This window comes from Apus apus, chromosome 3 (genome assembly GCF_020740795.1).
Source record: "Apus apus isolate bApuApu2 chromosome 3, bApuApu2.pri.cur, whole genome shotgun sequence".
In the NCBI taxonomy this organism is placed as follows: Eukaryota; Metazoa; Chordata; class Aves; order Apodiformes; family Apodidae; genus Apus; species Apus apus.
In genome coordinates, this window is record NC_067284.1 from 83,373,318 (window position 1) to 83,386,797 (window position 13,480).

A 13,480-nucleotide genomic window follows, 5' to 3' on the forward strand; every position below is an offset into this window, starting at 1 on the left:
CATCATAAAAATCTCTTCTCCAGCACTTTCACTGACTTCTACCTCATATTTATTGTGAGACAAACATATAAAACTACGATTAAGTTTAAAGACAGACTGTAAGATGAATAAGCAAGTTACACTCTGGCATACACATGAGAAAAGAAACCACACATCCTTACAAAAGCAAAAGACAGAATATCTTTATCTACCTTCTAGACCAAAAGCCAGCCTGGCCACAACCTTATCAAGGCTTAGAGACTTTCTGTCATCATTCAATCCATTGAGTGGGGGGAGCCACTTTCCTGCCACTAAACATTTATAATTTTGTCTGAAGCATCTGTGGCAGACAGATTCATTTCCTACTGGCTCCATCTAGGCTTGGTAGCCTTACACTTCACTAGCAAGCAGTGACATGACAAATGTAAGCACAGTGAGAAGGCTGGAAGGTTATATGCCTTAGATAGTAGAGCTGCTCATAACAACTTCCATGATAAACTCAGACAGGTATTACTTTTGCAGTTTGACAGTATAGTTCATGGAACAAAAAAGGCATTTTTCTGCAGATATTCTGTATTTTTTAACATAAACCAAAGCTGAAGCAATATTCTTTATACTACTAAGTGCTTATTATCAGGTAAATAAAAGGGGTGTTGCCAAAATATTTTATGTTGGTTTGTCTGGGTTGGAGATAACTTGTTTATAGTCATAACAAAACTTTTACAAATAAAAACAAATTTTAAATCCTCAGCAAAAATATCAACAGCCAGACATCTTTAAGACTTCAAGAGCAGAAAGCCTTAAAATTCTTTGAGAACTCTTCCTAAGCAATTTGACTAATTTTTTTATTTCACCCATTTAATAAAATATTGGAATGATTTTTTGCTAAGGTGTTTCTCTTTAGTATAAATTAGAATTCCCAACATAAAAGCAGAGCAAAAAAATGTAGATGTTTTACTTTCACGCCAACAGAGTTGAAGTGATGACATAGATATGATTCAGTAACTGACTGCAAAGACTTTATACAGATAAGAAGCACATTTAATGTACCTGGTCCCATCAAACTGACTGATGAAACCTAACCTCCACCTAACAACAAAGAGATTATGAATTAGACTATCTTGACATCCCTGCCAGCTCCTTGCATGGTTACTTCAAGGACCACGAGGCAGACAATAGCTGCTTGAAAGACACAGTGATTAATCATACTTTGGCTCAGAGGGTCAAGGACAAATAGATGAAAAAGTTTTAATTTGGCCACTTAACACAGAAACTAACTTGTATCAGGACCCTGAATAAGGTCCCTCCTCTGTCAACAGTGTAGAGTAGACTTCGGAGACTACATTTCAGATTTTATTCAGCGTGCATCATGTCAGTCGGGCCTAAAATAAGTCTTCAAGGCAAAATGAAATTGAGGCCAACTCAAATGAAAATGAGACCTTCCGATTTGCAGAGTCTTACTGTAATTCACAACACACTTCAAAATATTCTGAAATAATTCAAATTCAGAAGTATTCTGTTTCACTCAGTTCTATCTGGCAATCACATTCCTGGTGATCTAGAGATTCTGCTCTGATCTATGCAGAAATACAGAGATGTGAAAAAATATCCAAAAGGATACTGTCTTGAAACACATTTTAAAGATGATAAATCAAGCATTAAAGAAAACTTCACCTTGAAAAGGTGATGATGTAAAAAATTAAGCTGTTAAGGATAGCAATGATTATAATAAAATGCAAACATGCATATACCCACTTGAATACATTTCTTGATTTCTGCCATCAAATTAATATTTTCCTGTTAAAGTGGCCAGTGTTTTAGGCTATACTTGGCTACCTTCAGGCAAGATGGAAATCACTTTCCTACAGACTTTGCATATGAAAACTGAGGTTGCTCTAAGAAAAGATAGTCATCACCTTCCATTGTTTTTCTTGGAACTGAAGCCAGATTGCTCTCAAGGAAGCTGACTGCATTCTGGGCTATTCAACAGGAAATGATAAGGGAAAGGAACAAGATTGGACGTGAGGTAAAACTGGTAACATAATCAGCGAGCAAAATAAAGGAAACTCATGAGTGAATGGAAATGTGAAACTATGTGTTCACTATAAAATATTTTTAAGCAGCAGATGGGGTAAAAGAAAGAAAAAATGCAATGTGTAAAAAAGAATTACTTGGTGAACAGACTACACAGAGAAGGAGACTATCTTAAAGAGGTTATGGAGACATACCCTGGACAGATAAGTTGGATATACATATATTGGGGAAACTATGTTGGATAATTGATAACTGTAAGATTGGCAGTACATGCAAATATGGTAATTCAGTGAATAGATCACTGGAAAGAAAAGAAAAAAAGTAGAAGTCAGTTGGAGAGCCACAGAATTAGAGATCTCCAGTGTAAGAGATGGAAAAATAAGAGGTCTCCAACTTTGCTGCATCAGGTGGAAATAAAAATAATAAATGGTGCCCATTCATAATTATGTAATGACTCAAAATAACTGCAGACAGAGCAAGGCTCTTCCCAAAAGTGTGAAAGAAAACCCCAGCCCTGATATTAGACTATTCCCTGTACTTATGCCATAAGACATGCACACAGTCCTGCACTTATACTTAATGGTTGCTATCATTATTATGCCAACTCCATGCACTGGTTTGGCAAACTCTCAATAACCAAGGAATCTAACACCTTCAGTAGTTCAGGATCAGTCTGGGTTAGAGTAGATTTTAAGTGTGAGGATCTCAAACTTTTTGGGACTAGTATTTTAATGAGAAATGCTGCTCTTTTGTAAAACATGATATTTTATTGCACCTCAAATGCCAATGTAATAACTTTGCCTAGGAATTCAAGCATTTCACAAGTACAGAAAATGTAGCACAGCTTGTCAAAAATGGTTTAAAAATTTTAGTGGTGTCATTTTTTTCACCCATATGCAAATATCTATGGAGTATGTTGGGCTGATTTTATCACAGCCAAATGTCTTTCTTTTGTCAAGAAGTGACAGGAAAGGTTTAAAAAACCTGAAAAGATCACTGTATGGTAGGAACCATGGTATCACATCTCACTACACCCTAAACTGTCACACCCACTCTGACATTACAACCATCAAACCCAACTTCATTATGAGATGATGATGATTGGTAACTATCTCCTTTTATGCATAGCACACATACTAGGATGCAACATAACGTGCCAGTATGATACAAAACCATCATCAAGTGAATAAAGAAGAGACTGCTGAAAAGCTGTTTATGCATTCTGGAATCTGGCCTCATGCAAATCACAAAATTTAGGGAAGATCACAGATTTGGAATGAGTTTTACTAGATCCTTCACTTTGTTCAAGTTTACTATTTGTATGCACCAGTTGGCTTACAGTTGAAAATGGAAATATTTCTTCCTGCCTTACAAAACACAGTACCACCTAAGAACGTCAATTTCAGGTACTTAAAAGTATTTTAAAAATGAAAGTGACTGCTCTCCTAACCAAAAAATTATGATGTTTTCATTGAAGGAAAAAAAAAAAAAATTAAAAGGCGAAAGTGCACAAGGAAGGAAAAAAAAAACAAAAACTGAAACGTTGAGCAACCTCTCAGCTGGACAGCAAATCATCTCTTTGTGAGGCACTGCCTCAAAGGACTGTTCCTAGCTTCTGAATCCTTGGTGTGTCTCTGGGTTTCTTTTAAGTAGTTTTTCCAGTGCCTATAACAGTGTTTTCTGATCAGAAAGCTATTTTTTGTCAAGTTAAAATTTTGAAATACTTTCAAAAACTGAGGATCCTTTTAATTATTCAATTCAAGGTCACGTAATCTGCATCCTGTTTTGAAATGTCATTGTAACTACGAGTTGTAAAACCAAGCCTACCAGCATGCAACTCCATTGATTGGAGAGCAATAATGACCTTGAGATTAAAGTTCCCTCCTCAGAAAATATATCTACCCATAACTACTCAGTATAAGCCTTGGAGCTTTGAGCTGGCATTACACCAGCATGCCAAGCAAAATGTGACCCCACTAAACATACTTCACATTTTCATCATTTCCCTCTCATGTTGCCACTTCATATACATTTTTCTTCTCTTTCCCTCCACCTCCACATTTCTTTGCAAGTGCTTATTTCCATGTCCCCCGATTTCTCACTCTCAAGTCTGACTTACTGGTTCCTATTATAAGCATTAACAAAATATCCCTTAAATTACTCTGAGAGGACATTGCTTGTGCTATGGGATTTAATGCCCTCCTCTGCAAGTAGAAGTGGCAGCTTACCAATATGCTTCTCACTGTGCAATGTACAGATATCCAATGCCAGACTTTAAATTGCTCAACAGCAAGTTTTAAATCATCCTGCCGAGGAGTCTGTAGGGAGACATACCAGTCTTTCTGCAGAGGGAGATCAATGAGCTGTGGAGACATGCTGGCCAGGAATCTCCCTTTCATCTAGATATACACAGTGTGACACACCAGGTGCCAGCTTAACTGCTATTCTTACGGGAACAGGCAACTTTTACATTTGAGAGATGAGTGCACTTTTTCGAGGTTATAGATTATTTTTAATATGTCAAATATTTATTGTGGGAGTTAAAGGGTTGAATAAAGTCAGCCGAAAGAAATTATCAAGCTTAGTGTGATGCAAGATATCAGGGACTTAGAGAATTTTACCATCATGTTGATCCTGCTTATGAACTAGCCTCTGCTGGCATCCCTGACACAGCCAGTTATTGTTCAGTGATATGCCTTTTCTTAAAGGCAAGGGCCAGACTAAACTTATGAGCAAAATATATGTTGTGTACACACAGGGCACATATATCTGTCCCTTTCTCTCTCTCTCTCCCCTCCCACTACCCCAATTCCACACTCTCTTGTCTAGAAATACAATTTTCTTTCTCCTGTACAAGTAAATCTTTGCAAGGTTGCACAGGCCCTCTAGAATAGCAATCTGAAAAAACTGAAACACATCCAGAACTGGAGTGGGAAAATGAGTCTCAGTACCTTACTTGTGCTCAGAGAAACTGGAAGGTGGAACTGTGGCCCTGCAAGTGTTTTTCTGCCTTATCATGAACCTGTTTCTAGTAAGATCTGAACTTGCATCTCAGACCTAACGATATCAACATTAACCTTTGACAGCAATGGAACTTTTGTTTTAAACATAAGGGTTCTTAAAGGACTGACTGCTTTTTGTTACAGAAATGAGCCAGCCTGTATTTCACAGCTGCGAAAAAAGACAATTTTGTAGTGCTGAATGAAGATGGACCACTGTTGTCCACAAAAATATGAGACTATCTGATAAACCATCCTATTTTTAATTACCGAGGATTCACAAATTCCATATTTGATTGCCATACCTAGCAGTTGCTTAACTCTCCTCTTTCTTCAAATTGCTCATAACTATTTAAAATTTTCCTCTGCAGGATTATATTAGGTGTTGCCCCATGAGCTCTTCTATCTTTTGCATTCATAGGACAGGCTATCTTTTCCTAGTTCCTATGAAAATGATAGGGTTTGGGCAACAGTTCTGTAGAACTTTGCTAGATGTCAAGAAAAATTAATATACTTCTTGCTTTCACAGCAGCGCTAGACTGGAATAGTGTACTTAGCATTGAATATCTCTACCACAGAAACAAAGAAACTGGTGTGAAATAAAGACAGATTAATGTGAAAAGAGTTAATAGAAGTCAGGTTGCATGAGACACTTGCTTTCACTACAGAAGAAGAAAAAGTACCTGAAGATTGGCAGTGTGATCCCCTAACAGATTTTATAAGAAGGTAAGATTTTTCCATAGCTGTCGCTGCAGCTGTGTTATCTGACAGTATGTATTCAGAAAGAAACATGCACCTCAGGGTATGCAGCAACTTCAATACATGTATAGATAACAAGGATGTTGAATACGAATCCTGTGAGGTCAAAAATAGTATTTTTTTTCCAAACAACAGATACCTTTCAAGAGTTTTTAAAGTACGAAAGCAAAGCATGAACTACTAGTGGCACATTAAATACACAATGAAAGGACAGCACTAACAACATTCAAACACTCAAAACATGCCTCTAAGTTTGGCAGTGGCTTGCCTTCTGCACTTTTCTGGCGAGTTTTTGTTTGCTTTTTTTTGTTTTGCTTTTTAACTCTTCATCAGAAAAAGTTGTATTACTTTGACCATTTTCACTTAAAAGAATGCATCTTTAAACATATTGACATAGCATCAGGAATTTGAGCCTCCATAAAACAGTTTTGAGAACTTTATAAGTAACTCAGATAACTATTTCTATTGGAATGCTCCAGTTAGTCATGACTGCAGTGTGCCTCCCAAAAAATGGTACTGATCAGAAAACCTTTTGGCAGATCTATGCTTTACCTGTAATTTTCAGGTGCACTTTTCCTTTTATTGCTACTATTAAATACAGTTTATCATGCATAATTTTCTCTACAGCTAGTATTTTCCAGTTCTGCTTTATTTCGAGTGAGAGAACTTAGTGAAAGCAGTAATTCTTGCACCATTTTTCTTATTTTTTTTTTCCTCATCTTGTAAGGAAATACGAAGTCTGACACTTTGATGTTTATCTTTTGCATATAAATGCCTTGCAAACCAATATATGAGTTGAAATACCAAGTGAAAAGTGTTTAAAATAAGAACTTGCTGACTGCTTTCTTTAAAACATCACTTTTAATCTATTGGTAACAAAAAGTAGTACCACCTTAGGAAATGAAAAGCCTTTCAGTAAATTATCATAAAACAGCGTGACTCATATTTGCAGAGACTAAATAAGGAACAGTCTCTATTAATATGGAAACTGGGATAATAAATATTCTAGAAACATTGCTCACAGCATAAAATTTTATTAAACTGAACACTAAAAGTGATGGGAGAAGAGGCAAAAAAATCCCTCAAACCAATGAGGGGGGAAGAAAGAAAGATGATCAAACTAAAAAAGTAAAGGGAATAATATTATATATTTTATAAATAAGTATCATAATTAAAGTATACTTCATGATGCAGCAACCTGGTAAATAATTCAAAGGTGGAATACTGCAACACTTTAAAAAGAAAAGTCTCACCATATCTGTCACTTTTTTTTTCAACAACAAAAATCTACAGAAAGTTACTTTGACCAATTCTGAGGCCACCAACACAAGCGGATATGGAGCTATTGGAGTGAGTCAAGAGGAGGGCCGTGAAGGTGATCAGAGGGCTACAGCACTTTTACTATGAAGACAGGCTAAGAGAGTTGGGGTTGTTCAGCCTAGAGAAGAGAAATCTCCAGGGAGAACTCATAGCAGCCTTTCAGGACATGAAGGGGCTGACAGGAAAGCTGGGGAGGGACTTTTAACAAGGGTTTGTTGCGACAGAACAAGGGGAAACAGTTTTGAACTGAAAGAGGGTGGATTTTTATTAGATTCCTGTGGTTTTCAGGATGGATCATTTTCAGTCTTGATTTCAGTGTCTTCCTGGATGCCAATTACATAGCCCTGTCTGTCCCCCTTGGGAAAGTCTCCTTCATCACATCAGCTCCCAGCCTGGGTTTCCATCCCCTTGCTGTTCTTCCTAGATATCTCCAAGTTTCCCTTTGCACTGCAGGTCCTTCCTCACTGTCCTTTTTCTTGCATGTCACATTCAGCACCTAGAGCTATTTTTTAGGTTATATGTGTTCAGTGCCTTTCAGGCTAAAGCTGCCCTAGAAGGGACCAGCTGGAAGCCACTTTTTATCTCTGCTGCTTCAATGCATCCTCTTAGCATACTCATACACTGAACTGAAAGAGAGTTAAATGATTGTATCGCAATCCCATTCTTCTCTTAAGCTTTAGATGTATGAGAAAAATAGGAGGAAAAGGTTCTGTGCTTATTTAGTTAACGTATTTCAAAGAAAAATATTTTGCAGTGAGAGCCCTCTGGAGAGTTTTTGTTTGTTAGTTTTTAGAAAAAATAGCCTAGTATTTTGGAAAGGAAAGGACATTTTTCTTAAATCCTGTTCTATTAAAAAACGCAAGTTTAAATTAACCTATATTAAGTTGGTAACTAAAACCCTGCATAGGAAGCGAAAACCAGTATTTGACTGTCAAGTCAGTTCCAAAGAGATATACTTAATTGAGTAAAATTCAGTCAGTTGGTAAAATGAAATAGATCCCCAGAGAGCTGCTGTACTGAGCTAACATTTGCACCACACACTTGCAATGTGAGCAGAATCCAGTTTTCTTAACTGTGAGACTGCTCTAAAATGTATCCACTTACACTAAACATACATGGTAGACATGACATGAATCATATACGTGCCTAAGGAAAATTTTCAGTGACTTTCTAAACTAGTAATCTGATGTCTGTGACAGTTACACAGGGTGAGTACTCTTGAAAAAGAGGTTTGTTCTTGTTGAGTTATATAAACATGGACTAATATAAATCATTTAATGAACATAAAGTTTCGATCCTGTTAATGTAGAGGCTCAGAAGCAGCTTCATTATCTGTATACCAAGGTCACTCAAGTTGCTAACAGATGTAGGATTATATAAGTGTTTACTGTTTTCCTGTTTGTATTTTTTGAATTTGTTCTTATACAGCATTTATTACTTTTTAAACTACTGATCACTTCTTGGCATATTTTTTATAAATAAAGGGTATTTATCTGCATGCAGATGAAAACAAACTTCATAGCTCTTCAGACACCACGTGTAATTTTTCAAAACTACCATTCTCAATTCTTTATGCCTTATACATCACACATCCATAGGCTGTTATTTACAATGTGGTTCAGTTTGAGTTTTTTCTTAGTGCAATGTCAATTGACTTTTTCCTTCTGTCTTCCTGCTTCCCTTCCTTTTTCCCAACTTCACTGAACAAATATTGACAATATAGCATGTCTTTATGCCTTCACTTGTTTTCAATAAATATGCTAATGGAAAATATTTAATCAACTTTCAGACCTGAAACAATTCTCCCACTGCTTGAATTCATAGTGGCACAGTAGTTACATGCTTTAACAAAAATGTCATTCAGGTAATGGGCCTGAAAAACTTTAGCACAAATTTATATTAATGTCTAATTCACAAACTACAACTAGTAGAAAAAAAAAAATCTGTTAAATAAAATAAAAAAAAAAGACTGAGAGAAATCCAAAAGGCATTCAATAGGCTGTGCGCTAATGAAGTGAGGCTGACTGATTTCTGTGCAATTGCTCCTAATAACATTCTCTGAGAAAAGCCTTTGAACAAACAAACAAATGTACCTTTCTTGAAGAATAAGTTTGTTTTCTTTCTTCCAGAAGTCTTTGAAGTCAGAACTGAATTCATGCCAAATACTGAAGAAAGAATGTGGGGACACCTCTTTCTCTCCCATTTTTGGTTTCATACAGAAATAGGCTGCAGTTTCCAAAAAGCTGTCAAAGAAAGCAAAAGTGGCAAATGTTTCAGTACCCACTGATGCAGTTGTTTTGGTTTTATTTTTCTTTTTCAACCTTACTTAACATCAACATGGTATTTAATTATTCTTGATAGCAAATCTAAAATAAAAAATATAAAAATATTTCCATTCTGAGCTCTTTATATAGAGATTGATACACAAGATAACTCTCCAGCAGAGTTGGGATCCGACACTTAGGCATGGGTCTTGGTTTTGACCAAAAGACCATTTTAAAAGCTAAAATAAACACACTGTTCAGAGCCCTGCAAATCCAGACATCCACACCTGCTCATATACTGCATTTCTGTTGTGTTTAAAGCTATTTTCAAAACACAGACTCCAAGCCTATGAAGGACTGTAAACAAAATTCTTCATGTTCTGTTAGATCTGTACTATGACACGATAGGGTAGATGGCTTTGGTTGAAGCCTACACAGAAATACAATTTGGACCTGCTGTGTACTAAACAAGAAATGACCCAACAGAAATCTGTGCCAGGAGCAACTGCCCCAGAAAGCAGGTGCCCATCGGTACCCTACCGGAACGATCTGACAAACCCTCTGAGCACAGCAAAAGTAAAGAAGCATGTTAAACGCGAAAGTTACACCTCAAGGAAGAGCTGATGATGAAATGCACCAACACTTAGTGACTATTATGACTACAATAAACAGATTTCTGAGTTTAAATTGCTTCTATTTCATTTTTAAGCATGTAGGAATTTTATAGGAAGCTATAGTAGAATTCTTTCAAAAATCAGTTCCTTAACAATTATTCAATTTTATTTTTTTGACTTAACGTTCTATACAGACTGGAGCTTTTAAAGAACATTTTTGTAATCTGCAGTTCAACAGAGAAGCCTCCGGAGAATCTGTCATTTTATGAAAAATTCTATGGAAAGCTGCCTCTTGAAATATAACTGCAGATGCTTTGCTCCCTGATCTTTTACTGCTCATCAACTCCTCTGATAATTTTCTATTAAACACATAGCAAAGTTTTAATTGCTTCAAGTATGGGGAAAAATACAATTCCAGTTAAATTGATGGAAATGTCATTTTAGTCACAGAAGCTGTATCTTCATTCATGGACTATTGTAAGTGAAAATAGAGTGCTTTGATATCTGTTATAATTTGAAGTACTGAATGGTGACAGTGATATACAAAGATTCAACCATTCAGAAGGGTCAGTCTCACCAAGTCTTTGTGAAACAACTTGTCCTTGTTCCCAAAACTCAATACTCCAATTGTTCTCCCCAACGTGGAACAAGTTATCCTATTTCTGAATAAAAAAGCCTACACTTTTTCTATTAATTTTGTAATCCATTTTCCATCGGCTAAAGCAAAAATGAAGCTGTTGAGCAAAGAAGATGCAGCACAAGAAAATTATAAAAGACATCCTCACTTTTTAACCCAATGTATTGATACTCAAATTCCACCTTACCCGAGTGTACCACTTCTTCAGCTCTTTCAGTAAGCCTACTATGGCACTCCTTTCTGTAAGTCAGCACTTGGTTAATAAACAGAATGTCTTTTTTGTGGCTGGGTTTTGCTGGGTTTTTTTTCAAATGATTTATGGATGGATGATACTTTAAGAAAATTAAGAAAAAAAAAATCCATTTTACTTACCTATTTACATTTTTCTCATAGTTTTATACTGGGGAAAATATTTATCATTTAGCCTGTGGTCCCACAGAATCACTCAAAAATAATATCCCTGACCTTCATCAGCCAGCTGCACTATATTTTAAACTTGTGCCTGTTTTCATATATTTTAAACTTTTTGCAAGACTGCAAAGATCAGGGAGATCTTTCAGCTTTCCTTCCAGCCTCCTCCTCCAGACTTACAGCTGGCTAGTGAGGCAGTCGTATAAAAGGCTTATTTGATTTTTCAGAATGAAGTGGCAACACTTTTGAAGGAACGCAAGCAATAATGGAAAAGAGAGAAATCTGGAGGCATCAGTTGAGTCAATGGCTTATTTTTAAGGAAGCTCTTTGAATGAATGCCATTAATGATTTACAGAACACAGAAAGATCAGAAGTTCAAATAAGGAGCCTTTTTCTGAGAAACGTGTCTTCAAACCATTCTGCAAATGACAATAATGTGACAAGAATTTGACAGTGAATAGCCATCCTAAGCAATGCTTTTAAATTTGAGGTAATGAGCTAGAATTTTGCCACAGGAAAACATCTCAAGAAACAGGAAGCAAGACAAAATGAAATTCATACTGTCCCAGCGATTGCTAAAAAGAAACAAATGAACAAAAAACCAAAGATAAACAGCACTAGCATTTATTAGAGATGCAAAGTCTTCCAATACTCTTCAACTACTCCAACTATCCTCTGGGAGCAGAAGGAGATAGCCAATGTTTTATTTTCTCTGGTGACTGAAAACCTCTCTGAGGACCCCTTGTATATAACAAGGACAACCTTACATATGAATACAGATATGTCTAATAGCTCTAACTTAATTTCTAGGTTTATAGCGAGAAGATAAATTCTCAACCCAATTTACGTGGCTCCCTGGCAGTTACCTTAGGAAGCAAGGGAAATAAGCTGTTTGCAAAATGTGAAACAGCAGCAGTGTAGAAGGTTGTCACTGTTGATATGTCATACCTTTCTAACACCTGATAACAATGCACAAGATATCACAGCAACAGAGTAAGACTTCAGGGCACAAATCTCTATTAATCAAATATTATTTTTATATATGCAGATCAAACAGTCAAGACAGTGCTACACTTTTTTCAGAGAGGTCTATCCTTTCATAGCAGTTAAGTTGCTTAGAGCACATTTAGAAGACACATGGAAACCTGCTTGCTATACATTCAATATACATTTCAATATACATTCAGTGCTGTCATTTTTGTAGTACAAGACAAAGTGGCATAACTCACACATGAAATAAAAAGCAAATAAAGCGAATCCAAATGCACCAAATAATACAACATGCACAGCAATAAATCCTCTATGTTACTATGCTCTTTAAATATCTCGTTTGGAAATGTTTACGTATGTCAAACTAGACATATCTCAAAGCTGATTCAAGGAGGCGATGGGCATTTTAAATACAAAAATAAATTTGGACGACATTGTCATAACCCCAAGACCAGATTATCACCCTTTCAGACTTCAGCTAGGCAGCAAATACCTTTTTTCTGGTGCCTTTCAGTGGGGTAGCGCATTAAAATTTTCCTGTGGATCCCTCAATAGGTTTTGAAACAAAACATCTGCAAATAGCATTGATGTGGTTCCTGACTATATGTGCAGGCACACAGATATTTTGAAGCAAATAAGGGGCTAGATTTCAGAAAGCTTTTGTTCCTAAACTCAAATTAATTTCTGCATCATATAACCTTGGGAAAAATCATCTAACTTCTCTGGATTTCATTTCACCTATCTGCAATATGACATGTTTATTACTAAACAGGTATTGCAAAGCTTGTTTAGTGTCCATTTCTCAATTGAAAAGGTTCTTAGTTTTCTGTACTCTTAGTGAGTGTCTTAAAAGAAAAGAATGTGCATTAGAGAAGAGATAGCAGTCATGGAAGAGGGAAGGAAGGGCATGCAAGTTATTCTCAGGGATTAAAAGAGATAAAGGAGGTCACTGGCTTTGCTTCAAACAGCCTGACTTTTCAAACATGATTAAAAGTAAGGCAGTGATGTTCACACAACTCTCATATCCTGACATGGCAAAAGCCAGAATTCTTTAAACACATTTCTTTATGCTGGCCCTGAAGGAGAATTAAATAACAATAAATCTCTCAAAACAATGGAAGAGCTGTTCATCCCTGACAAGTAAGTAAGGAAACAAAAATCAAGAAAGTTAGTTAGTTCCTATTCTCCTTTTCTCATCATCTAATTTCCTTGGCTTAATTGTTTATGTAATTCAGAAAAATCACTGCAAACTGAGATGACTGAACTCACTACTTTCTCAAATGTGAAGATCTGATGAATGAATCACAACTATGAGACTATTGAAATTATTTTTCTATTTGGAGGGAAGGAAGGAATGGATGCACTAGCAGCCAAATCAAATTTAATCATATGAGAAAGAAAATAAGCCATTCACATTGCAAATGGCTCACTGACAGCAATTCCAGCTAATAGATCTCATCATAAGGAATATTT

General features: G+C 36.2%; 1 protein-coding gene across 2 annotated transcripts in view; it reads right to left on the reverse strand.

Moving 5' to 3' along the window:
* FMN2 (formin 2) overlaps positions 1 to 13,480 on the reverse strand; it is a 148,799-nt gene that overhangs the window by 7,570 nt on the left and 127,749 nt on the right. For both annotated transcript variants that reach the window (XM_051615773.1, XM_051615772.1), the window contains one exon: positions 9,185 to 9,334. In XM_051615773.1, the coding sequence (XP_051471733.1) occupies positions 9,185 to 9,334 (150 nt within the window). The remainder of the gene's footprint in view (positions 1 to 9,184; positions 9,335 to 13,480) is intronic.